The 26,171-nt window shown below is 50.8% G+C and overlaps 1 protein-coding gene across 2 annotated transcripts; it reads right to left on the minus strand.

Moving 5' to 3' along the window:
- Positions 1-1,258: 1,258 nt before the first annotated feature.
- MS4A15 (membrane spanning 4-domains A15) lies at positions 1,259-17,099 on the minus strand. Of its 2 annotated transcripts, XM_082342582.1 has the most exons (7): positions 16,985-17,099; positions 11,162-11,416; positions 7,645-7,767; positions 5,819-5,875; positions 3,725-3,817; positions 3,232-3,384; positions 1,259-2,297 (listed from the first exon to the last, which is right to left on the minus strand). In XM_082342582.1, the coding sequence occupies exons 2-7, from the start codon at positions 11,384-11,386 to the stop codon at positions 2,181-2,183; spliced, it is 768 nt and encodes a 255-aa protein (XP_082198708.1). In that variant the 5' UTR covers positions 11,387-11,416; positions 16,985-17,099; the 3' UTR covers positions 1,259-2,180. The 2 variants fall into 2 exon arrangements, with proteins under 2 accessions (XP_082198708.1, XP_082198707.1); XM_082342581.1 differs by lacking the exon at positions 16,985-17,099 and having other exon boundaries at positions 3,232-3,345; positions 11,162-14,718.
- Between the last annotated feature and the right edge of the window lie 9,072 nt (positions 17,100-26,171).

Here is a 26,171-nt window from a genome sequence, read left to right on the forward strand (position 1 = left end):
AGTCCACAAGCATGATCTGTCCTGGCTGGTCTCTCCTGGCCACTGTCTCCACTCTTACTTACTGTAAAGCTTCAGTCTCATACAACCCACTTTGCACATCAGCCTCTGGTGCTTTCCCTGGGGGACACAGGAAGTTTTCTGATGCTTTTACTCACATCCACATGGGAGTGTAGGGCTCCATGTCGTGTCACCCGGCACAGCCCTCGGTCATCTCAACTCCACATTCTGGCTCCATGCTGTCTGGACATGGGGCATCTCTAGGGGCCTTGCAGTCTCCTCAGTTTACAGTCTGGGATGTGAAGAAGCATCAGCTCTTCAATTCCTCCTAATGGATCTGCCGTTTTTGCTCCCATCTCTGAGGAACTTAGTCAACAGGGCACAGATGATGGTAATCCCAGCCTGAGGCTAAGCCTTCTCTTCCTCCTTTTTCTCCCTTCCTCCCTCCCCTTTCTAAACTTCTCCCCTCAGCTCAGAAATGTCTCTAATCTCCTCTATGTGTGGCAGTTAAACTGTTCGTAAACCCACAAACACATTTCCCCCAACTCTATACTGTGTGTTCTTAAACTCTCAGCTCTAGGTCCTCAAGTCCTGGCTCTTGATTTTGAAAGCCAAATTCTGTTGTGACGCCCACCCAACTCTGCACGAGCATGACCCCAGGAGGGAGTGCCTCCTTAAAGGGGGCTTTGCTTGCCCCACCCTTGTCCCAGCTCTGTGGCTCACTGGTACTTAGCCACCTAGCTGACTACCCTCCTTTGGGAAGACCTCATGGAAGGGGCAACATTAACATAGGGTTTTGAGGGAGGAGCAGGAGTTTGTTAGATGAAGAAGTGGGGTGCTGAGGAATGCAGCCCTGTCCCAGTCTTCGGGCTGAAGAAATGGGGGAGAGAGGGGAATGGGTTGGTGGCAAGCACTTGGGTTTGGACTTTGGGGAGCCACGTGGTAAGAGCATGAACTCTGACATCAGATGGAACTGAGTTCAAATCCCAGCATTGCGCCTTACTAGCTTGGTGGCCTTGGGCACATGATTTAATCTCTTCAAGCTTCCATGTCTTCAGTGGTAGAGTGGGGACATGAATGCCTGCTTAGTGGGGCTCAGGTGGGAACAGAACAAGGGTAAGGATCACACCACACAGAGCCCAGCGCCCAGAGATGCCCTTTTGCTGTGACAATGGGACAGTTACCCAGGTCCTCTGATAAGTATGCGATGACTCTTTCTAGCCCCCAAGGTTAAAAAAAACGTCATTGCTATGAGACCAGATCAAATTTTAAGCACAGTTTATTTCCCTCTGTGGTATGGATGAGAGAAGCCACCTGCAAGGGCCTCTGAATACCAGGTGGAGGTGTCCCCTGGGCCCAGAGACCCAGCCCCACTCATGGTACCTTCAGAGGCAGCCTTCTCCTCAGGCTAGGGGGTGAGGGTGGGAGCACTGAGAGCCCCAGGGAGGTCCTGAGCCTCCCAGGGGTGGGGCCGCCACCGCTGTGCACCTGTAGACGCTGCCCAGGATTCCGTGCGCTGGACTCAGCCCTCCCCTGCCACCTCCGCAGCCCCGGCGGGCGGGCAGGCCTGAGTGAATAGCGCCTCCAAACGTTTCCCAGAGGCAGGGGAGCGGGAAGGGTCTTCAATGTCATCTGGTTCAACCTTTAGTTTCCAGGCAGGAAAACTGAGGCCCAAAGACGGAGCAGCAGATTACAAGGGACAGAGCCGGTCCTACGGCCCGGAGACCCGAAGCCAAGCCACTGCCAGCTGTGTGACCTCTGCAGCTGGACTCAGGACTCCTTACTGGAGGGTTCTGCGCTCTGAGCTTAACGACCGTCCCAAGGCCTGAGGGCCAGGGCGGCCCTTGAACCCGTCTCCCTGTGAGGCCAGGGTTTCCACGAACGAGGAGAGAGAAATTCAGAGCAGCACATGGGGGTGTTTCCTGATAGTGATGGCGCTCGGCAGGGCAGAAGGACACACACCCTTGACATCAGCTAGCTTTTTAAGGAAATAAACCACTGCGGGAAATGTGTGGGACAGACATCCTCAGGGTCTCCACTCGGTGCCACACCATGTGAGGATTGGGGCCGAGGGCCGCCCCAAGATTAACGAGGTGGGGGTGGGGAGAGGCCGGGCTCGGGATGGTGCGGGTGGGGGGGTGGAGGGGAGGGGAGGCGGGACTCCCAACCCCCAGAGTGGCCATCTACTCGGACGACTCCTTGGGCATATATGCCACGTTATCATAGGCGGGGGGCGGAGAGGCTGCGGGCCTGGGGATATTGAAGTCTGTGCTGAAGGTATTTGGCAGGAAAATCACAGGTTGCAAAGAATAAGAAAACAAACCCAGGCAATCCTAGAGGCTCGGGCGCCTTCTTGGAGCTGTTGCAATAGTGCCCTCTTGTGGGTGTTCTGAGAACAGCACCCTAGTAGTGAATGCCGCAAGTCTGAATTGACCCCACTCGTAAGTTCACCTAATATTCCAAAAAATATTTACTGGGGCCAACTATGACCCGGGCGTTGGGGGTACAGCAGTGAACAAAACAGACATAAGTCTCATTTCTCTACGAACTACGATTCTGGTGTTCTTTGTCTCTGGCCAGCCCTGCACTGGTTCAAGGCCTGGATACCATAGCACCCGCCTTCTAGCGGCTTCCCTGCCTCCAGCCCCGCCTCTCCGCCCCGCCACCCCCTGCATTGGACAAACCCTCTGGATTGATTTCCCTGAGCCCCGCTCTACTCCCCCTCCCCTCTGAGCTTACACTCCTCTGCTCAGACTTTCAACAGCCTCACGTCCCATTTTGCACAAGTCCACCTCCTAAGCGGCATCCCTGCGCTGTGGCCCGCATTTTCCCGCGGAGGAGGACTTTACTCCAACTGGTTCCCTTGCCACGAAGGCCCTCCTCCATCGCCTCTCTGTCTGCACTGTCCTCCAGTTTGGGGGAAACTAAGGTCAATTCCCACCCAAGTCATGCTGCCCTTTCTGATGTCCACGTCTCCCTCATGGCCCGTGAACTTCTGGAGGGTCCCACTCATCCTTGGACAACGCTCCCCCTCGTCCCCTGCGCCTGCCTTCCGAGGCTCTGCGTCCAGGCGCACGGGGCAACGGGTCCCTTGGTGCTGGCGCCTCCCTGTGGCCACGAGGAAAACAGTCCCACCTGCCCGCGGAAACTCCTTTGGGTCCCCGGATGTAGGAATGGCGAGCTCATTGCAGCGCAGTGGCCCCGGGTCGGGGTAGGCAGGGGTGAGGCACTCACCGCGTGGGCTTGGGCGCGGGCGGCTTGGCACCCGAAGTGGGTGGCAATGACCGCGATGAAAAACTCCAGGATGGTGAAGATGGTAAGCACGGCCAGGTAGCCCCTGCCCACGTCCTGGGGACCAAAAGCCACCGTCAAGGCAAGCCGAGAATTCTAGAATAGAGGAGGAAAGGGAGCCCAGAGCGAGCTAGAATAAGGTGCCCAAGGCCACACAGCCAGCCGATGGCAGAGCTGGAGCCGGATCCAGTTGTCCTGCAGCCCGTCCCGTGCCCTCCCCTGCTCTCTGGGCTGCCTCTCCGTTGTCCCCACGCCCATCCCTGGGGTAGGGTCTTGGGGTCCGTATACTCATGGGGTCTCTTGGGATTGGCAGGCCCTGGCGAGGCCCAGGCCCCCAAGCCTCCTGGTGCTGCAAACTCTCTCCCCGCCCCCTCCTGGATGTGGCTGTATCCTTCTCCAAGTTTTCCCACTCCTTGGGGAGCGTCAGACAACACACCCAGTTAGTGACGCCAAAATCCATGAGCAGGATGGCCGTCCCGGCAAAGGCCGCCATGGCACTGAGAATGTTGGTCCCCAGGCTGCTCCTCACCTGCAGAGGAAAGGAGCAGAGGGGAGAAGCAGGAGCAGGAGACGGGACGGGAGGCGACAGCTCTCCTCCCCACCTCCCCAGCCTCCCATACCAGGCCTCCCGCCGCCAAGGGGCAATGTCCTCACGCTCGTGCCCATGCCTGCGTTCTTGTTGACTTTCTTTCCTCCTATCCTTCCCTGGGACTTCAGGAGAAAAGGCCCTGCTGCCCCCTTCCCCACCCCTGACCCTTACCTTCCGTCGTCTTCTTGGAAGCTGCTGGCAAGGGGGCACGACCACCTCCCTGGGTGAGGTTTGCAGAAGCTCCTTACCCACCCAATACTGTGCCCCTCCGCCCCAGGCCGAGCACCCTGCAGGCGCAGGGGTCGGGGGAGACCCTCTGCTGTGGACGCTGAGGTTGGGAGAGGTGTTGGGGTCAGTTCCACGTGGTCCCAGGCAGGGGCCGGCAGCGCAAGGCACTGCAGACGCTGGCGGGGCACCAGGCAGGGGAGAGGCAGGTGCTGTGAGCCTGAGTTCGGTGGGCCAGGCCCTCACCGGGGGGCCTAGGGCTTCGGGGCAAGGGGATACCTGGGTGGTCCAGGCGACCACTCAGGGGTCACCCTCCCTATGTTGCCAGAACCCGATGCTCTTTTGACCCAGTAGCTGAAGACCTCTGGTTAAACAGCCCTGGCCTTAAAGCGGGGAACAATCATGGGTGGGCCGGGGACTGCAGGACCTGCTCAGGCTCAAAGACTCCGACTCCTTTTTGCGAGGAGGTCACTGAGACCAGAGCAGCCTCACAGGAAATCAATTAATTGATGAATTAATCCGGCAAACTTCTATTGAGCATCTGCTGCCAGCCAGGCACTGTCCAAGGTGCTGTGAGCACGTGGCAGAGTAAGTCAGCTCTCCCCCTGCCAGACTTTACAGCCTAGGGGGACGTGGGTTTGATACCGAGGGTCCCCTGCGTCCAGTCCTGTCCTGCTATAATCCATTCTCCACCCAGCACCCAGCAGCTCTCAGGAGTGTACATAGGGCAACGATTCGTCTCCTTCAACCCTCAGTGGCCTCCCACTGCCCTTAAACTCCAGACTCCGCATCCATCTCTGAGTCATCTCCCTGCCTCTCCCTCTGAGCTCAGCCCCTCCTACTCTGCCCCTTGTTTGCTGTAATCCGGTGTCCTGGCCCCTTCTCCAGCCTCTGATGCCCAGGCTCTTCCCCGTCTCATCTCCCAGCCTGGGATACTCTTCCCCAGGCTCTTCCATGGCTGCTGCCCTCTGAGCAATGAGCTCAACGACACCTGCTCAGGGACTGCAGACCGTCCTAGCTGAGTGGAACCACTCACATTATCCGGGTGCTTTGTTCAGCACTTTTCACTCTCTGTAATGACCTTATTTGTTAGTCTGGTTTTTGGGTGTCTTACCAGACACCAGAATGTAAGCTCCACGAGGGCAGGGACTTGACTCTGGTGCGATGCTCGACACCCTCATGTCCAAAGCCTCCATTGCCCCCCACCCCCTCACCGGTGCCCACAGAAGGCATTGAGCCGTCGGCGATGTGGACTCAGCACACCTCTCCATCTAATTTCTTTCCACTTTTCTTCCCAGACCTTTGCCCTCATCAAATAGAACCACACATGGTTTCCATGGCAACCCTGCCCATGGCCTCTCCTTGCATCCTCATGCTTTTCCTTCAGTATTTCTCAGTCCTACCTGCCCACCAAGGCCCAGCTTCAGGAGGGCTTTTTGCCTCTTCCCTTTCTCTGGATGACCATGAACACTTTGTCTGTGGACGCTCACTTTCTGCCCCGTAGTGCATTTTGAAAGTGCATCTTGGTTCCTCCTCTCCCGTAGGTAGAGCAGTGTCTGTGCCTGGCCGTCTGGGCGTTGTCCCGCGCCTGGCCCCCAGCAGGCCCCCAGGAAATGCTCGCTGAAGGAGCCAGATGAGTGAGCGTCTTTGGAAGCAGAGCAGAGTGGAGCCTGGCAGTGGCCCCACCCTTGCCCCGGGTCCCCTGTTCAGACTTACCAGGCAGCTGGTGTGGTTCTTCTCCGCTGTCACTGAGAGGGACCCCGAGATGATGAACTGTGTGGGGAAGCGGGGACCCCGGTGAGGCTTTGGCCGGGACACTGGGCAGGGTACACCATGCCTGGTGCTGTGGAGACCGTGTGTCTCAGGGAGAAGCCAGCAGCCTCCTGGCTTCCACCTTCTCTGCCTCCTGGCCAGGCACTTGGAATCTCTCTGTGAGGGTGCCCCCTGGTTGCTAGGGGCCCCTGTCCAGGGAACTAGGGCCGTGGCTTGCAAGGTGAATGTTTTCATTGACATCGTATCATCAGAGCCTTGTAAGGAAGGCATTGTTCCTTTAAACATTCACTCATCAAACATTTCCTGAGCAGCAAGGATGTGCCAAGACGGTAGCAGAGTTGAGTAAGACAGACAAGATCGCTGTCCTCACGGGGCTTCTATTCTAACTGGGGGAGACGGACACTTAGCAAATAAACGATCAAGAAGTATGGTGGTAGTGACAGGAATTGTAAGGAATCACTGGGGGCTACTTGAGGTGGGGTGGCCAGGGAAGGCCTCTCTGAGCAGAGATGCAAATGAAAGGATACAGGGCTTGTGATGATTTGCGGTGGGTGGGGAGTGGGCGGGGCCGGCTTGGAGGCTGCCCTCCAAAGATGGCTCCCAGTGAACCCTGTGTCACGGTACCCATGCCCTCGGCACTTGCCTCCAACAATGACCCTGGGCGGGTCCTGCGACTGGCTTAGCTGAGAGATGCAGCGGAGTGTTGCCGGGCCAGTTCTGGGCCTAAGGCTTAGAAGGCCCAGCAGCTTCCATGTTTGCACTCAGCTGCAGGCTGGGGAGACCACGGGGACGGATCACTCGGAGAGGCCAGCAGGAGGCTGGAGAAGGCTGGGGGGGGGGCCCTGGGATTACACGGAGACAGAGAGGACCAGGAAGGGGCCACCACAGCTGTCCAGGTGGAGGTGGGGAGACGTGGACAGTTTTAAGCTCTGCTTGGGAGGGCGAGCTGACAGGACCTGCTGGTGGAGTGGGTGTGGAATGGGAAAAGAGAAGGGTCTAGGGTGACTTGGGATGTTTTAGCTCTGGCAACTGGATGGATGCTGCAGAATTAAGGCTTGGTAATTGGCTCCCACATGTGTTAGTGCTTGATTCCCTCTAACTATGGGGTAGGTGGGGCCAGAACTATGGACCCGATTTTTAGATGAGGAAGCTGAGGCTGAGATGGAGTGACTTGCCTCGGGGACTCCTGATAACACACGGTGGAGCTGGGATTCAGACCACTTGGCCTGGCCCCAAAAATCTGTTCTCCCCGGGGGGCGCTGGGAGGCTCAGGTGCAGACGGGGACCTTGTAATTGCTGAATTGCTCTCTTCATCTTGGGCATTATAACCGTGCCCTCCCCTGATTCTCCAGCAGGGGTGGGTGGCCAGGCTATTTGTCATAGAGCTGGTCGGACTCCCAGGGAGCAGAGCTCGTGGTGGGCTGGGGCCCAGGAGAGGAGCTGATGGGTTTCTGCAGCCCAGGGTTTGGATTCGGGTTGAGACGTGTAACCATGGTAACAAGGTGGTTATTGCCCTTATCCCCTGCCCGCATCCCCTTCATCCCATGCTTTTTGCGAGCCTGCTCTGTGCTAGGCTCTTTGCTGGGAACTTTTCGTACACAGGAGTGGGGTCTGGGTCAGGGTATGATTAGGGTTTGCAGTTCGGAGTTAGAGTTAAGCTCAGGCCCCCACCTAGGGGTGGCTGTGTCTAGAAGGATATGGTGGGGGGGTGGGGCGGCGGGGGGAGAAATGAGCCTGGGAACAGCTCCCTGGATGGCCCCGGCACTCACGCAGGCTCCTCCCCAGAAGGGGACGCCGCCTTCGATGAAGAGCATCCCCACGTGGCCGCGGCGGACCATGAGCAGCACGCTGCCGAAGCCCAGGTGGATGAGGCCGATGAGGATCTGGACCGTCTGCGGGGAGCGGGCGGTGGCTCAGCCAGGCGGGCGGGGCGGGCTCCACACCGCCCCCTGCCGGCCGCGGAGGAGAGCGTGGCAGAGCCCTGCGCTCTCGCAGCGAACCGTCGGCGACTGGGAAATAAACTCAAGGTTCCATTCTTTTAAGGAGACGTCATTATAACAACCGTAAAAGACAGTTTTAAGAAGGAAAGCCAGCAGCCCACAGCCTTCGGGACCCACCCTTCTGTTACCATGTCTCCACGGGTTTGCTTTTTGCTCTGACCCACGGATCTCAAGCATCCTCTGTGTTGCTACCTGGTTTTCCTAACCCTGGTTTCCTGAGCAGCAGGTACAGCATTCCCTGTACTGAATGCCTCACCTTTTCCTTCCTCACCCCCATGCAGCCTGCACAGATATCTCCTTAGGCATCTTTCTCATCTGAGTGTCTGTTATTGATTCATCCCAGCCATGTGCTGGAGCTGCCTCCTACCAGCTGGAATCTGGACTTGGGTTTCACATTAATTAATTAATTAATTAATTAATTAATTAATTAAAAGGGGGTGGTTTACCAGTGCCGCACTGATCCATTCTCAGAAGTGGGATGGTTTTCCCAAGGCTGGGAACATGTGGGCTTCTGGTACTTGTTGCCACATTTCTTTCCAAATGTTTTTGGTTAACAACTGAATTCTAGAACTGAGTGGAAAGGGACACTGGAGGCCCCTGATTTCAACCTCTTCCTAATCCAGGAGCCCTTTCCAGCTCCTGACTTCTAAACAGACGCCCTCAGTGACGAGGCGCTCACTACCTCTCAAACCACTGTGGTCCATTTATGGGCAGTTCAGACTGTGGAGTGGTATTCTGGGGGTCACGTGGAATATTCTTCCTAACATGAAGGCCAAGAATTTGTATGTTTAAAGGCAGACCCCTTGAATCTTCTCTTTCTTTCTCTCCTCAGTTGCATGACCTCCATCTTTTCAGCTTCCTTATGGGACATTATGTGCCAGCTGCCGGTGCTGCTTTCCTTCTCAGTGGGTCCTTCCCCTGCTACTGGACCACCACTGCTACTCCAATTACTCCTAAGACACCTGCTGCCACTTGCCAAATGCCTGTCTACACTAAGCAACGTGCTGGGTGTTTTACAGACATTATCTCATTTAACCCTAATATGATGAGGTAGATATCCTAAAATTATTATCCTAATTTTGGAGATGAGGAAACTGAGGTTCGGGATGTTCAGGAACTTCTCCGAGGTCTCCCAGCGATGAAGTGGCAGGCCAGCTAACTCTAAAGCCAGTGTTCTGGGGCTTCCCTGGTGGTGCAGTGGTTAAGAACCTGCCTGCCAATGCAGGGGACACGGGTTTGAGCCCTGGTCCGGGAAGATCCCACATGCCATGGAGCAACTAAGCCCGTGTGCCACAACTACTGAGCCTGAGCTCTAGAGCCTGCGAGCCACAACTACGAGCCCACGTGCTGCAACTACTGAAGCCCACACGGCCTAGAGCCCGTGCTCCGCAACAAGAGAAGTCACCGCAATGAGAAGCCTGAGCACCACAACGAAGAGTAGCCCCCGCTCACCACAACTAGAGAAAGCCCGCGCACAGCAACGAAGACCCAATGCAACCAAATATAACTAATAAATAAATAAATTAATTTAAAAAATAGAATAAAAATCTTAAATAAATAAATAAATAAATAAATAAATAAATAAATAAATAAAGCCAGTGTTCTCCCTGGGTGACACTCCCTAAGACCTATCTATAGTTTCTACTTTTTATGTTTTTCAGCAGTTTACATTTGTCTCACCGAAGTCCTTTGGAGGTCACTGTTTCCCAGAGTCTGCTCTGAGGTTTCAGGCCTCCAGCAATGGATACTCCATCTTTGTCCACTGCCCCTAGTCCCTTCCTGCACCAGTGGGCTTGCTGCAGCCTTAACTGTAGAATCCTAAATTCCAGCACGTTCAAGCCCGAGCTCCTGAGTGCTCAGAGCAGTGGGGTTGGAAGTAGAACTTTACAGTCAGGCCATCCTAGGGTACAGGATGCCACTTACCAGCTGTGTGGCCTTGGGCCAGTGACTTAGTGTTGACCAGCCTCAGCTCCCTAATCTGTCCAATGGGAACTATGATCCCTGTGTCACAAGTGGTGATGAGACTCTAAGGAGACAATGTGTGCAAATTCCTTGGTCAGTGCATGCATGCACCTCTTGGGGGCACTTGGTAAATGAGAGCTGTTTTCATTGTCCTCATCATCACTACCACCATCATCACCACCATCATCATCACCACCACCATCACCACCACCATCATCATCACCACCATCATCATCACCACCATCATCACCACCATCATCACCACCACCATCATCATCACCACCATCATCACCACCATCATCACCACCACCATCATCATCACCATCATCATCACCACCACCATCATCATCACCATCATCACCACCACCATCATTATCACCACCATCATCATCACCACCACCATCATCACCATCATCATGATCATCACCACCACCATCATCACCATCACCACCACCATCATCATCACCATCACCATCATCACCACCATCATCACCACTACCATCATCATCACCACCATCATCATCACCATCATGATCACCACCATCATGATCACCACCATCATGATCACCATCATCATCATCACCATCATCATCACCACCATCATGATCACCACCATCATCACCACTTAAGCCATGTTTTCATCTTCCATTGGACAAACTGAGGCCAAAGGACAAACTGAAGACACCCTATATGTATATATCGATGAATATGTCTGCCTGTCTATCTATCTATCTATTATCTATCTACTGTGCAATATTTGTTTCCCTCTGAGAGATCAATATCTCAAGGCCGTCTGAGGTTGGAAAAGACCTTAGAGACATCTTGGACCGTCAGCCCTGCGGGAGCCAGGAGCTGGCCCTGGTTACCACTTCAGCTTCCTCTCATCTCCCTTCTTCCTCTGCTCATTACATTCCAGCCATGTCCACTTTCTCTTTTGTCCTTGAACAAGCCACCTCTGGGCATTTGCACTTGCTCTTTCCTCTACCTGATGAGCCCATGTCCCCAGATCTCACTTGGCTGGTTTCAGCCCAACATCTAGATTTTTAGCTTCAATGTCATCTCCCCAGAGAGACCTCTCTGTCCACCTTTGCTAGTGTTGCCCCTTCACGGTCATTTTCGACTCCATTGTCTTATTTGGAGTGATCTCAGTTATTTGTTCATTGGTTTACTCTCTGATGAGAAGGGTCCTTGTCTGCCTGGTGCATGACTGCATCCTCAAGTCCTCACTGAGTATCTTTTGACTGCCTGCCCCCTCTCCAGGGTGCATGAGTACTCCCTCCCTGCCCAGCACCTATGCCTTGGGTGGTCGGAGAGCGGTTCTTACCCCTAAAGCCTTGGGCTCTCCTGTCAGGAATGTCACCACGGGCCGCAGGTCGGGCGGCTGGGTGGCCCGTGGCGTCTGCGCCCCCAGCGGTGGCTCCTCGAACTGCATGATCCCGGGAGGCTGGCACAGGGAGGTGGGCAGAATGGCTGGGGGCGGGCGGAGGCCGCTGGCGTTGCTGGGTGGGATGACGACAAACACCCCATTGCTGGTGGGAGCTGCGGACATCGTGCTCAGAGAGACTGGGAGACAAAGGCTCTGGAGATAATAATGATAACAATGTTGGTTACACATCTGCATAAGAGATTTTCAGTTTATGAACAACCTGCCTACCTACCCCTGCTCACTGCAGCCCCCTGAGGATGGCACCAAAATCTCTGCTTAATGAGGAAGGGAAGCTTCACTCAGAGAAGTGAAGGGATGTCAGAGGTCAAGGTGAGGCAAGGCCAAGACTTGAATTCAGTCTTTCTGACCCTAGAAGCCACATTCTTCATCTCTGCTATTATTACATGGAAAGGACATTTAGCATGCATTTAAACTGCCTCCTTTCCCCAGAGAGGGCAAGTGACTTGCTCAAGAACACACAGCTAATGTGAGAGCTGAGTGTCTCCTTACCCAGGACTAAAGCTCACCCACCATTTCCTGTCCCTCAGCCCAGAACTAATGAGCTTGTGTAAATAATCCCCCTGGAAGATTTCCTGCTGTGGGAGCCTTTCTCTCTGGCCACCCAAGCAATCACCATTAATGTAGCTGAGCCACGCGTGGATTATGGAAACTTTACTTGTGGCTGGCCTGAGCAAACACTTTGGGGAAAACCACCCAACTGTCAGGAGATGAGTTTACTAGGAGACAGCAGAGGGATGAGTCTGCCAGATTAAACAACGAAATGAAAAACAGGCATCCTTCTCATTGGCATTACTTGGTTCAGCACACGGCTCTGCAGATAGAAGCTGGGATTTGAATCCTGGCCCCTCTGCTTACCACGACATGTGGGGCAAGGTGGCCACCTACCCCTTCCTCAGTTTCCTTACCTGTAAAGTGGGGATAATTACACTGGGGGATAATCTCATATGGTTTGGTGTGAATTGAAATAACACACACAACCCTGAGAAAAGCCATCCTTTAGAGTGTGACCGTGACTAGAGGTCAGGCATAGACTCCATGCCCTCAAGGAGCCTCGCGTCTGGCGGGAGAAGCAAGAGAAGTTTGTAATTCAGTCCAACAGACGATGACTGAGCATTTACCGAGTACCAAGTTCATGCCGGGAGCAGGAAGATGAATTAACACGGGAAGTCCTGCCCTCAGACTCTCGCAGCATAGAGCAGGGCTGCTGCTAGGACAGAGGGGCGGGTGGAGGCGGGAACTGATTCCACCTGATTGTGAGCCCAGCCGAGTCTTCAGGGAGGGCGTGGACCTGAAACAGGGGTCCTCCGTTCTCACCTCCCCACCCCACTTTCCTTCCCTTTTCCCTTTCTCTTGTCTTCCATCTTTTTTCCTTCCCCACCCATTGGCCATTTCCCCCCTCGCCAGACGTATCCGGGAAGAGTAGACAGTTGCTGAGGATGTTGTGAAAGATTCCCTGGCCTGACAGTCCAAGCACATTGGATGAGAGTGAGACGCTGGGTGACGGAGGGTCTGGGGGACCCCTCGCCCGCCCCACGGGTCCTCCTTCTTGAGGTGTGAATAACAGACGTTTAAGTCCTCATCTCACTCTAAGGGAGGGAAGGCATGGATTATTAGTTGTGCTCAGAGATGAGGAAATGGAGGTTCAGGGAGGGTGCGGGTGTCTCCCATGGTCACACAGCACCTCAGTATTGAAGAATTGGGATAGGTCCGGACTCCCGCCTCCCGGTAGAAGGAGTGCTGACTTGATGGGAGGCATCCACTCCTGGGTTCGAATACTGCCCTTGTCAGAGTGAGGGGACCAAGCCTTGTACTCCATTCTTTGGAGTAATAGTTCTAAAATGCTCGGAATCCACAGATCAGTGAATTACCAACAAATGGGGCCTGAAAGAGTCTGCTAACTTTCCACTTCCTCACGTAAGTTCATTTAAAGAAATCCCCCACGTTCTCACCATCATCTGGAAAGGATATTTAGCACCAGAGAGGGAGGAAGGCCATAATTTTAGAATAAAAGGACAAAACCTTTAAGTGGGACAAATTTAACTTGGTGCTGCTTTGTCTGTTGAGTTGTCATTTCACCAGGGACAAGTGAAAACTGTGCCCGGGACCCATGGCGATTTGGGACGTGTCTGTGAACACTCTCTGGGGTCCTGAGAACCAGTGCCACGGCTGGTCGCCTGAACCCTCCCCAGGCTCTCCGAGGGGGCCGGAGCTGCCTCAGGAGTGAGCACAAGTGTCATTAATGACACCTCTCCCGGGTGGGCGGTGAGAAACTCGCTAAAACTGAGACCTCACCACCCCGTCCCGCCCCTTAGAAGAGAAAACACTTACAAAAATAGGCTCTCAGCTGATGTTGCGGGTTAAGTGGCAATGAAAGTGTCACATAACTCCTGAGACTTGAAATCTTCTCTCTCTTCTCACCCCCCTGAAGCTGCCACCAGCACCTCTGCACCCTCAGGCCAGGGACCACCCTTCTGTCGCATTCCAGAGGCCACCTGGCCATGCCCCCAGCTATGTGCCACCTAGAAAGAGACCCTTTCTTCCTTGCTAATGAATCAGCCAGCTCTCCCTAAACCCTGATGCATGTGTGCCAGGGACAGGCAGGTGGAATAGAGGGAAAGTCATGGTCCAGGACTCCAGAAGCTTACCAGGTACTCACCAGGGGAATGGCTGTCTGGGACGGAGACACAAGAAACAACTAGACATCAGCAAGGCATGATATCAATGGCTTCATGAGCTGCGGCAGCGCTGGCCCCTCATCTGCACGGCCTTCTGCCGTTTGCAGAGTCCTCATCCATATGGGAACCATGGATCTTTACCACAGTCCCATGAGGCCAGTGTTATTCAGCCCATTTTGCAGACCACTAAACTGAGGATCAGAAATTACAGTGTGGTTGAATGGTCCAGGCCATGGGCTTTGAAACTGGACATAATTGTCAGAGATGTTAAAATAAAAGTTTCAGTCGAGTCCAGGTACTGGAGCGAGCTGTGCCACAGACGAACCAGTAGGACTTGCCAAAAGCAGGTGGCCGTGAACCTACTAGATGACTTCGACACCTTCCCCTACACAGCTGAGAGTGCAGACTAAGTGGATTTTGGCAAAGAATATTTAGAGTGACCTGAGTCTAAATTCAGGGAAGGGGGATGCCTCCCTGTTCACCTTGAGACAAGAGGCAGGGGCTGGCTTTAAGGAGACTTGGAGAGATTAGCACACATGCCTGCATTTTGGACCTCCTGCCAGATTCCGAGTTGAGGGAGGAGTTGTGGGGAGGTACACAGACCCCATAAAACACCTCTGCAGAGAAATTGGCTCAAACACTGCCAGCCCCAGGGAGGCAGCTTGCAAGAGTAGCAAGCTGGTTTGCCTGTCCCCTTCGTCTCCTCCTTCCCTTCATCCGGCCCTGGAGAACCTGCAGTTAACCAGCGGGGGAGGAGGACGGAAAGCTTGTGGGAAGGCGAGGGGAGGCCCCCGTGCCACCACCCCCATCCCCCCCCCCAAGTCCTCCTCTTTTTTTTTTTTTTTGGCCACACTGCAGGCATGCGGGATCTTAGTTCCCCGACCAGGGACTGAACCCGTGGCCCCTGCAGTGGAAGCGCGGAGTCTTAACCACTGGACCGCCAGGGAAGTCCGAGTCCTCTTCTTACCTGTCGTTTGCTGGGCTGAGGACCCAGGTGCCCTAAATCACCTTGTGACCTAACAGGAGATTGGACCATCCAGTGACCAAATTGGGGCTGTTTGCCTCTCCTGAGAGCAGCCAGAGACGTGCGGGGATGGCCCCAATCTCACCCTCACATAGTCACTGTGAGTTTTAAAGGAGGTAGTGCCCGTCTCATGTCCAGCACAGTGCAAGGGCGTTCAATGCTTTTAGCTTCTATTGCTGGTAACGTCCTGATGAAGTAGGTACCATGACCATTTTGCTGACAAAGAAACTGAGCTCAGAGACATTAGTGAGGTATATAGACTCAGGCCACTGACTTATCCTTCGTGAGCCTTAGCTTCCCCATCTGTAAAATGGGTCCCTAAAATCCCTTCCAGCGCTTGAGCCCGGCTCCTATAGAACTTGGGGCGAGGCGAACTGTGGTCTCTCTGGGAGCTTCTCTCCAGGACCCTCCTGGGCAGGCAGAGACACGGTGGCTCAGCACATTCCATCCGGGGGAGAGAGGGTTCATTACCTGTGGTTTTGAGGATGAGCAAGTTGACCTGCCCAGGGTCACACGATCAGGGTAAGGGATGGAACTGGGATGCAAACCTAGGTCCTCTCACTCCACCCCCCGCTCTTTCCAAACTCCCTGTGGCCCTTCTGATCTGGAGGCCACACTGTCAGGACACAGAGGCTGCACCAGGTGGCCTTAGCGAGCCCTGGGATGCTGATTCCACTGGCCTCCCTTCCCTGAGCTGAGGTCTCTTGGTCCTGCACTGACTCATGGACCCACTGCCTTTGGCTGGGCCCATTCCTGCCACAGGCCGCCCCTCAGCTGCCTGGACCTGTGAGCATTTCTGGACATCAGCTTTATTCATGAGGTGCTGGATGCAGCTTTGTTCATTCACAGTTGGAGCAGCCAGGGGAGGTGTTACCAGCTGGAGGAGAGAGGCTCTCGGATGAAAGGCAAAGAGCACATCTGGGAGGGGGCAGCTTTGCTGAGTGGTTGAGATCTTAGGCCCCGGGGTTAGCCTGGGAAGAGCCCACCCTACCCTTCTGCCTGCTCAACCAGCTGCAGGACCTCGGGCAAGTTGCTTAAGCCCCCTGGGTCTCAGTTTCCCCATCTGTCAAGTGGGTGGCTGTGATGTGAGGTGCTCTAGGCTTCCAAGGATGTCCCATCTACTTCTTCCCCCATGCCTCCTGGCTCCACCGCTTTGTCAATGGGCAGGAATTTGCCCCTTCTATCTAAGTCTGACCCTGTGGCATTGGGCTGGCAGGAGGCTGTCTGGGTTCCTCCAATCCCAGCCCGTTCAGGACGGGTCAGACCTGCCCCAATGCCCTGGAAATGATGCCATAAGATGCACACACATGTTGGAGGAGCACAGCCCTCCCCTGTGCCCACACCCACTGCCTGGCCCCTCTGCAGGATTCCACTCTCTCTACTGCCCGCCCCTACTGAGGCCCTCGGCGGGGGACAGCCCCTTCCCCTCCCTGGGCCTCTGTTTCCTCATCCATAAAAGAGGGGTGAGAATATTTGCCCCAAAACCCCTTTCCCAGCTCAGAATCCCCACCAAGTCCTTCTCTTTCCCTTGGAGAAGGGAAATGGCAGGGCACCTGTATCTGGGTTGGAATCACCTTTCTTCTACACCTGGGTGAGGGTGGGGGAGGGAGGAGGAGGGGGAAAGGTGACAGGAAGATTCCATTTCCCCGGGAGGATGGTTAGGGTCCCAGGGTCTCTGGGGGATACCTGAATCTTCTCAGTGACTGGCTTTGAGGAGGGAAGACAGATGCCCCTCGTTTACCCCATCACCTGGCCATGGGGCCTGGGGGGACTGAGCTGGGGGTCACCGTCGGAAGGAGGCCAGGAATTCAGAGGCCTGGGAGCCGTCCTGCCCCCTTAGTGCCAGGTGGGGTAAGCCCCCCAGGTCGCCGCCTTCTCTGCCCAGTGGTCTCTTCCTCTCTCCTTGCCTGGCGGCCGACATGCCCCTGCCCCATGTCCCCTGTCACACCCCCGGGACTGGGTAGCGTGGGTGCCGCTCCTGGGAGGGCAGGGGGGACTCACCGGGCTGCCACCGCCGCTGCGCCCACCGCCGCTCGTTCCCCGCTGCCTCTGCTCTCCCGCTGCCCCTCCTGAGTTCACACGTATTCCTGTGAAAGCCTTGCTATTTGTGCGGGGCTTGGAGATCCTCTGCCTGTGAGCTGCCGCCTCCGGGAAGTTCTCAAGTCCCTCCCGGCTCTGAGGCGTCACCCATCCGGCCCGACCCACCGAGGGGGCCCAGGAAGCTGCTGCTGGGAGCACTGGGCTCCCGGGACCAGGGCCCGTGAGAGCATCGGCTCCTTCCCTCGATGTACAGAAGGGGAAACCGAGGCCCAGAGAAGCGAGTGGCCTACTGGGGCCCCACTGTGAGTGTCAGAGCTGACAACGGAGTCCCCCCTGGGGTCCCCATCGGCCTCCACCCTCCTGCTGCTGAGGACGGGAAGCCCTGAGAGTCGCCTGGAGGCTGCCTGACTTTCTTCCACCTGAACTTGTCCAACATCGGATTAGAGGGGCCGGGGAGTCCGTCCCCCGCTTTCCGGTGGCAGAGGGCAGAGCGTGTGATTTTAGGAGAGAGTGTGCGCAGGTGTGAGTGTGAGAGCGTGTGTGTGAGGGTGTGGACATGGGTGTGAAGGTATGTCAGTGAGGGAACAGGTGTGTGAGTGTAGGTGAGCATGTGAAAGCATGTGTGTGTATGTGAGTGTGTGCGTGTGAATGTGTGGGCATGCATGAGTGCAGGTGTGTGAGCGTGTGTGCATGTGTGCGTGTGTGAGTGTGGTGTGTGTGAGTGTGTGGGGGTGTGAATGTGTGTGAGGGTATCTGAGTGTGGCAGCGTGTGTGTGTGTGAGTGTGTATGCCCACAGAGTGGTATTCAAGTGGGTGGGCACAGAGAATTTGTGCATCAGTTTCTGCATTCAAGTTCTCATCAAAATAGCCCCTGTGGCCTCTGGGCACAGTCAGGAGGATGGCGTGGAAATGGTCCAGAAGGGCACGGTTCAGGCCAGCTCTCAGCTCAACCAGGGATAGAAGAGTCTGGCAGCGGATTGCAAAAATGGCCCTAGTTCTCTATCTCCCCATGTATCCACCCCTCTTGCACCTACAACAGGAGTCTAGTTTCCCAGATCTTTGAATCTGGCTGTTTGGGGCTCTCCTTTGCCAGCAGTGTGCAGCAGAAGTGTCGGTGCCAGCTCTGACCTGAGGCCTCAGGAGGCATCACCTGCTTCCGTTCTCTCTTGGAAACCGGCACCTGCCATGCAGCACATCCGGGCCAGCCTGCTGGAGGATGAGACACACGGAGCGGAGTCAAGCCAGCCCAGCTGTGCCCGCTGAGGCCCCAGAGGTGTGAGAGAGCACGGCCAAGGTCAGCAGGGCCACCTGGCTGACACTGAGTTGAACACAAACACGTGGGTGAGCCCAGATCAGATCAGGAGACCAGCCCAGCCAACCCATGGACTCCGTGAGCAAAAGTAGATACTTCTGGAGGAGTGCCACTGAGGGTCCATGGTCGGTAGTCACGTGGTCCTCCTGTGGTGATAGCTGAATGAAGCAATCCATGCCCCTACGGCGGCCTTTTCCTCTCTCACACCAGCAAGCCCATAGGCCAGGGACCAAAGAAGCTGTGCTGACCTTTTAAGAACCAGGAGCAGCAGGAAAAATGGAACCACCCAGACTCTAAGGCAATCACTAAGCCTCACCCACTCCTTTCCCACAGCTGACGACCTGTCTCCCTTCATGATTCGGCTGCTGTGGGCAGCCGCCCTCTCTAGCTGAGTGAGTCCTTGTTTTTCCTTTTGGGAATGCTTGTTTCTTTCCTGTCATTTACCATTTTCAGAATAATGGGAGTGCCCTAACAGCCTCCACAGTTAATCAAAGGTATTTTTTTAATATCCCTGTGAGGGCTCATGTTTCAACCCGCCACAGGCATTATTGTCGTTATTTTTATGGCTATCGTTATTATTCTTGATGTTCAAATTGTTCCTTTTTAAGCCAGTGGGAGCCCTTTCAAACTGGCTCCTGTGTCCTTCCGATATGACCCCTGTGGTCACTGACAGTTTCTTTTCTCTGGTACAGGTTCCTAGACTTAGTCTGTTCTCCAAGGAACCTTGGCTCTTTTAGTAGGAAACGATGTTTAGAGACTATAATCTGGACATCAGAGGTGCTCGTGGAACTGAGTTATTATTGCTTCCTGTGGGTTTTTCAGTAGATAAAGAAATACTCTAACTCTAGAGTACTAGAAAAAACACATGAAAGAGAAAAATAAAACATGCTTTCATATTTCTAATTCAAAATGTGTTTAATATTAGAAGACAGTTTCCTTTTTAATATTTAAGTTTCCCCAGTTTTCAACCCCATTTTTTGGGCGTACGGCTCTATGCAATTTTATCTTATGTAGATTCTTGTCACCACCACCACAGTCAGGGTACAGAACTGTCCCATCACCACAGAGAAGCTCCCTCACATTTCCCCTTAATAGTCAGCACCCTCCCAACTCTAACCCCTGACGACCACTGATCTGTTCTCCATCTCTGTAATTTTGTCACTTCAAGAATGTCACATAAATGGACTCATACAGCATGTAGCCCTTTGGGACCAGCTTTTTCACTCATAATAATGCCCTTGGGATCCAAGTTGTTGTGTGTATCGGTAGCTTGTTCCTCTTTACTGCTGAGAAGTATTCCATTATATGGACGTAGCACAGTTTGTTTTCCCAGTATTCATCCAGTGAAGGACATTTGCCTCATTTACAGTTTTTGGTTATTACAAATAAAGCTGCTATGAACATTTGTGTATAGGTTTTTGTGTGAAAATAAGCTTTACTTTCTCCAGGACAAATACCCAGGAGTGAGACTGCCAAGTCATCTGGTGAGTATATAATTAACTTTATCATGATCTACCAAACTGTTTTTTAGACTGGCCATGCCATTCCCACCAGCAATGCATGAGACTTCCAGTTGCTCTGCCTCTTCGTCAGCACTTGGTATTATCAGTATTTTTTATTTTAGCCATTCTAATAGGTGTACAGTGGTGTTTCATCACAGCTTAATGACTAATGATGTTGAACAACTTTTCACGTGCTTATTTGCAATCCTATCTCCTCTTTGTTAAAGTGTCTGTTCAAGTCTTTTGTCCATTTTGTAATTGGATGGTCTGTTTTCTTACTGTTGCGTTTAGGGAGTTCTTTATATTTTCTGGAAACACGTCCTATGTCAGACATATGATTTGAAATCGCACAGCATCAGGAGCTCTGGCTCTGGAGCCCAAGGCTTGCTTTGTACTTGGTTTCGATGATGTTGTCATGGTGGGACTCTGAGTAAGATATTCTCTGTGCCTCAGTTTCCTCATTTATAAGTTATGTTTTGGGGATTCAACAAGAAGACAGCTGTAAAGCGTTGCTGTACTGTAAGGTTCCTGGCTCGATGGTGAACTCCAAGAGGGCAGGGGCTGTGTTGGTTCCGTTCCATTTTGTCCCCTGGGCTGAAGCTGTGCTAGGCAACAGTGGCAACATGCACTGGTTATTGTAATGTTGAAATGTTTTCATTCTGATTGTCCTGAGCCCAGTGAGACCCCAGACCTATCTGTCCTGTGCTTAGATCTGTCACCTGGGCCCCCTCACCTCCTCATGATCCAGCAACTAAAGCCTCAGAACCTTGTGCCTCCAGAACCCTGCTCCAGCACTGGGGCCTTTGTCCATCCGGACTGCTTGGTGCTGTTGATGTATTGGTTGTTAAATACTTAGATTTTCACCCCTGGGCACACCCTGAGCATCTGGTACAGCACCTGGCACATAGCAGGTACTCGATGTATATTTGTTACCTACATGAACGGACAGCAGCATCTACACACTGCCCAGCACATGGACATGTGTCCCTCCCCTCCTTCACTGTCCTGGCCATGCTCTGAATCACGGTGGCAGACCAGGGACTGCTTGGGGTGCAGGTCTTGAGTAAAGATGACAAAGAAGGTAGGCAGCCTTGAGCCCAGCTCTTTGGATCCCAGCCTCCAGGTTTTCCTCCTGGTGGACTGAGAATAAATTTCCCCCCTTGGGTTTCTCTCCTATACCCTCCCTGGCCCCAAGCATGGGCACTGCTCCCAGGCCAGCAGTGACTTGTATTTCCCTGCCTATGGGGTAGACATGGGAACTGGAGCTTTTAGAGAGAAAAGGAAGCACGATGAGCCAGTGTGGTGGATGGAGTGCTGGGGTGCAGGTCAGAGACTGGGAACCCTGTTTTGTGTCCACTGCTCTGTAACTGTGGCTCAGAGAAAAGCTTCTCTCTCTGAGTCTCAGTTTCCTCCTCTGCAAAATGAGGATCATAGAACTTTGTAGATCTGTGGGGACTGAATGAAGCAAGGTACAAAAGACCACTGAACCCCGGGCCATGGCCAGGCCACTCAGCTATTGGGGAGGCATCTTTCCCATAGAGAGTCACATTGTAATGTTCAGGGATGATCAAAGATGGAATTGTAACTCACCATACAGGGGCTGGGGCCCTTGTCAGCCCACATTGAGAGGGATCCAGATACAATAAACTACTAAGACAGTTTGGTACTGGCACAAAAACAGAAACATAGATCAATGGAACAGGATAGAAAGCCCAGAGATAAACCCACGCACATGTGGTCACCTTATCTTTGATAAAGGAGGCAAGCATATACAGTGGAGAAAAGACAGCCTCTTCAATAAGTGGTGCTGGGAAAACTGGACAGCTACATGTAAAAGAATGAAATTAGAACACTCCCTAACACCATACACAAAAATAAACTCAAAATGGATTAAAGACCTAAATGTAAGGCCAGACACTATCAAACTCTTAGAGGAAAACATAGGCAGAACACTCTATGACATAACTCACAGCAAGATCCTTTTTGACCCAACTCCTAGAGAAATGGAAATAAAAACACAAATAAACAAATGGGACCTAATGAAGCTTAAAAGCTTTTGCACAGCAAAGGAAACCATAAACAAGACGAAAAGACAACCCTCAGAATGGGAGAAAATATTTGCAAATGAAGCAACTGACAAAGGATTAATCTCCAAGATTTACAAGCAGCTCATGCAGCTCAATAACAAAAAAACAAACAACCCAATCCAAAAATGGGCAGAAGACCTAAATAGACATTTCTCCAAAGAAGATATACAGATTGCCAACAGACACATGAAAGAATGCTCAACATCATTAATCATTAGAGAAATGCAAATCAAAACTACAATAAGATATCATCTCACACCGGTCAGAATGGCCATCATCAAAAAATCTAGAAACAGTAAATGCTGGAGAGGATGTGGAGAAAAGGGAACCCTCTTGCACTGTTGGTGGGAATGTAAATTGATACAGCCACTATGGAGAACAGTATGGAGGTGCCTTAAAAAACTAAAAATAGAACTACCATACGACCCAGCAATCCCACTACTGGGCATATACCCTGAGAAAACCATAATTCAAAAAGAGTCATGTACCAAAATGTTCATTGCAGCTCTATTTACAATAGCCAGGACATGGAAGCAACATAAGTGTCCATCATCGGATGAATGGATAAAGAAGATGTGGCACATATATACAATGAAATATTACTCAGCCATAAAAAAAATGAAATGGAGGTATTTGTAATGAGGTGGATGGAGTTAGAGTCTGTCATACAGAGTGAAGTAAGTCAGAAAGAGAAAAACAAATACAGTATGCTAACACATATATATGGAATCTAAGGAAAAAAAAAAAAAGGTCATGAAGAACCTAGTGGCAAGACGGGAATAAAGACACAGACCTACTAGAGAATGGACTTGAGGATATGGGGAGGGGGAGGGGTAAGATGTGACAGGGTGAGAGAGTGGCATGGACATATATACACTACCAAATGTAAAACAGATAGCTAGTGGGAAGCAGCCGCATAGCACAGGGAGATCAGCTCGGTGATTTGTGACCACCTAGAGGGGTGGGATAGGGAGGGTGGGAGGGAGGGAGACGCAAGAGGGAAGAGATATGGGAACATATGTATATGTATAACTGATTCACTTTGTTATAAAGCAGAAACTAACACACCATTGTAAAGCAATTATACTCCAATAAAGATGTTAAAAAAAAAAAAAAAGAGACATGTACCCCAATGTTCATTGCAGCACTATTTACAATAGCCAGGACATGGAAGCAACCTAAGTGTCCATTGACAGATGAATGGATAAAGAAGATGTGGCACATATATACAATGAAATATTACTCAGCCATAAAAAGAAACAAAATTGAGTTATTTGTAGTGAGATGGATGGACCTAGAGTTTGTCATACAGAGTGAAGTAAGTCAGAAAGAGAAAAACAAATACCGTATGCTAACACATATATATGGAATCTAAAAAAAGAAAAAAAATGGTTCTGATGAACCTAGGGTCTGGACAGAAGTAAAGACGCAGACGTTGAGAATGGACTTGAGGACATGGGGAAGGGGAAGGGTAAGCTGGGATGAAGTGAGAGAACAGCATTGACATATATACACTACCAAATGTAAAATAGTCAGCTATTTGGAAGCAGCTGCATAGCACAGGGAGATCAGCTTGGTGCTTTGTTACCACCTAGAGGGGTGGGATAGGGAGGGTGGGAAGGAGGTTCAAGAGGGAGGGGATATGTGGATATATGTACACATATAGCTGATTTAGTTCGTTATACAGCAGAAACTAACATAACATTGTAAAGCAGTTATACTCCAATAAAGATTAAAAAAAAAAAGAAATGAAAGAGCAGAAATGTCAACTAATACTAGACATACAAAAATCATAAGAGAACACTATGAACAGTTATATGCCAACCCTTTGGATAACGTAGAAGAAATGGATAAATTTCTAGAAACATACCACCTTCCAAGACTGAATCAAGAAGCAACAGATAATTGGAACAGACTAATCACTAGTAGTGAAATTGAATTTGTAATAAAAACTAAACCTTTCAGCAAACAAAAGTACAGGACTGGACAGCTTCACAGGAGAGATCTACCATACATGTACAGAAGAGCTAATTCCTATCTTTCTTAAACTATTCCAAAAAATTTAAGAGGAGAGAACACTCCCAAATTTATTCTATGAGGCCACAATTACCCTGATACCCAAACCAGACAAAGACACTACAAAGAAAATCAGAGGCCAGTATCTTTGATGACTATAGATGCAAAAATCCTCAACAAAATACTAGCAAATTGAATACAACAATATTTAATAAGGATCATACACCATGATCAAATTGGAGTTATTCTAGGGACACAAGAATGGTTCAACATTAACAAGTAATCAGTGTGATACACCACATTAACAAAAGAAGGGGAAAAAAAATCACATGATCTTCTCAATAGATGCAGAAAAAGCATTTGACAAAATTCAGCATCCATTCATGACAAAAACTCTCATTAAAGTGGGTATTGAAGGAACATATCTCAACATAATAAAGGCCACTTATGACAAACTCACAGCTAACAGACTCAATCCTGAAAAGCTGAAAGCCTTTCCTCTAAATTCACGAACAAGTCAAGGATGCCCATTCTCACTAGTTCTATTTAACATGGTACTGGCAGTCCTAACCACAGCAATCAGACCAGAAAAAGAAAGAAAAGGCATCCAAATTGGAGGGGAAGAAGTAAAACTGTCAGTATTTGCAGATGACATGATATTATATATAGAAGCCCCTAAAGTCTCCACCCAAAAACTATTAGAACTGATAAATGAACTCAGCAAAGTTGCAGGATAGCAGATTAATTTACAAAAATCTGTTGCTTTTCTGTACACTAATAATGAACTCTCAGGAAGAGAAAGTAAAAAACAATCTTATTTAAAACTGTATCAAAAAGAATAGAATAGCTAGGAATAAACTTAATCAAGCAGGTGAAAGACCTATATACTGAAAACTATAAAACACTGATGAAGGAAATTGAAGGTGATACAAAGAAATGGAAAGATATCCCATGCTTTTGGATTGGAAGAATTAATATTGTTAAAATGTCCATACTACCCAAAGCAATCTACAGATTTAATGCAATCCCTATCAAAGTACCCATGACATTTTTTCCCCACACAGAATCAGAGCAAATAATTCTAAAATTCATGTGGAACCACAAAAGATTCTGAATTACCATAGCAATCTTGAGAAAAAAGAACAAAGCTGGAGGTATCATGTTCCCAGACTTCAGACTATACTACAAAGCTACAGTAATCAAAACAGCATAGTACCAGCACAAAAACAGACACATAGGTCAATGGAACAGAATAGAAAGCCCAGAAATAAACCAAGGCACCTACAGTCAATTAATCTTTGACAAAGGAGGCAAGAGTATATGATGGAGGAAAGATAGTCTCCTTAAGAAGTGGTACTGGGAAAACTGGACAACTACATGTAAAACAATGAGATTAGAACATTTCCTCACACCATGTACAAAAGTAAACTCAAAATGGATTAAAGATCTAAATGTAAGACTGGAAACCATAAGACTCATAGAAGAGAACATAGGCAGAACACTCTGACATAAATTGTAGCAATATTATTTTGGATCTGACTCCTAAGGCAAAAGAAATAAAAGCAAAAATAAACAAATGGGACCCAATTAAACTTAAAAGCTTTTGAACAGCAAAGAGATCCATTAGCAAAATAAAGACAGCCTATAGAATCGGGGAAAATCTTTGCAAATGATATTCCTGACAAGGGGTTAATATCCAAAAATACAAAAATAGCTCATACAACTCAATATCAAAAAACCAAACAACCCAATCAAAAAAAATGGGCAGAAGACCTGAATAGACATTTTTCCAAAGAAGACGTACAGATGGCTGAAAAGCACATGAAAAGATGTTCAACATCACTAATTATTAGAGAAGTGCATATCAAACCCATGATATATCACCTCATACCTGTCAGAATGACTATCATCAAAAAGCCTACAAATAACAAATGTTGGAGAGGATGTGGAGAAAAGGGAACCTTTGTTCCCTTGGGAATGTAAATTGGTTCAGACACTATGGAAAACAGTATGGAGATTCCTAAAATAACTAAAAATAGAACTACTACATGATCTAGCAATTCCCCTCCTGGGTACATACCAAAGAAAACAAAAACATGAATATGAAAAGATACATGTGCCCCAACATTCACAGCAGCACTATTTACAATACCCAAAATATAGAAGCAGCTCAAAGTGTCCATCAACAGACGAATGGATAAAGAAGATATATTTATACAATGGCATATTGC

Source organism: Balaenoptera borealis (assembly GCF_965194805.1).
Source record: "Balaenoptera borealis genome assembly, chromosome: 11".
In the NCBI taxonomy this organism is placed as follows: Eukaryota; Metazoa; Chordata; class Mammalia; order Artiodactyla; family Balaenopteridae; genus Balaenoptera; species Balaenoptera borealis.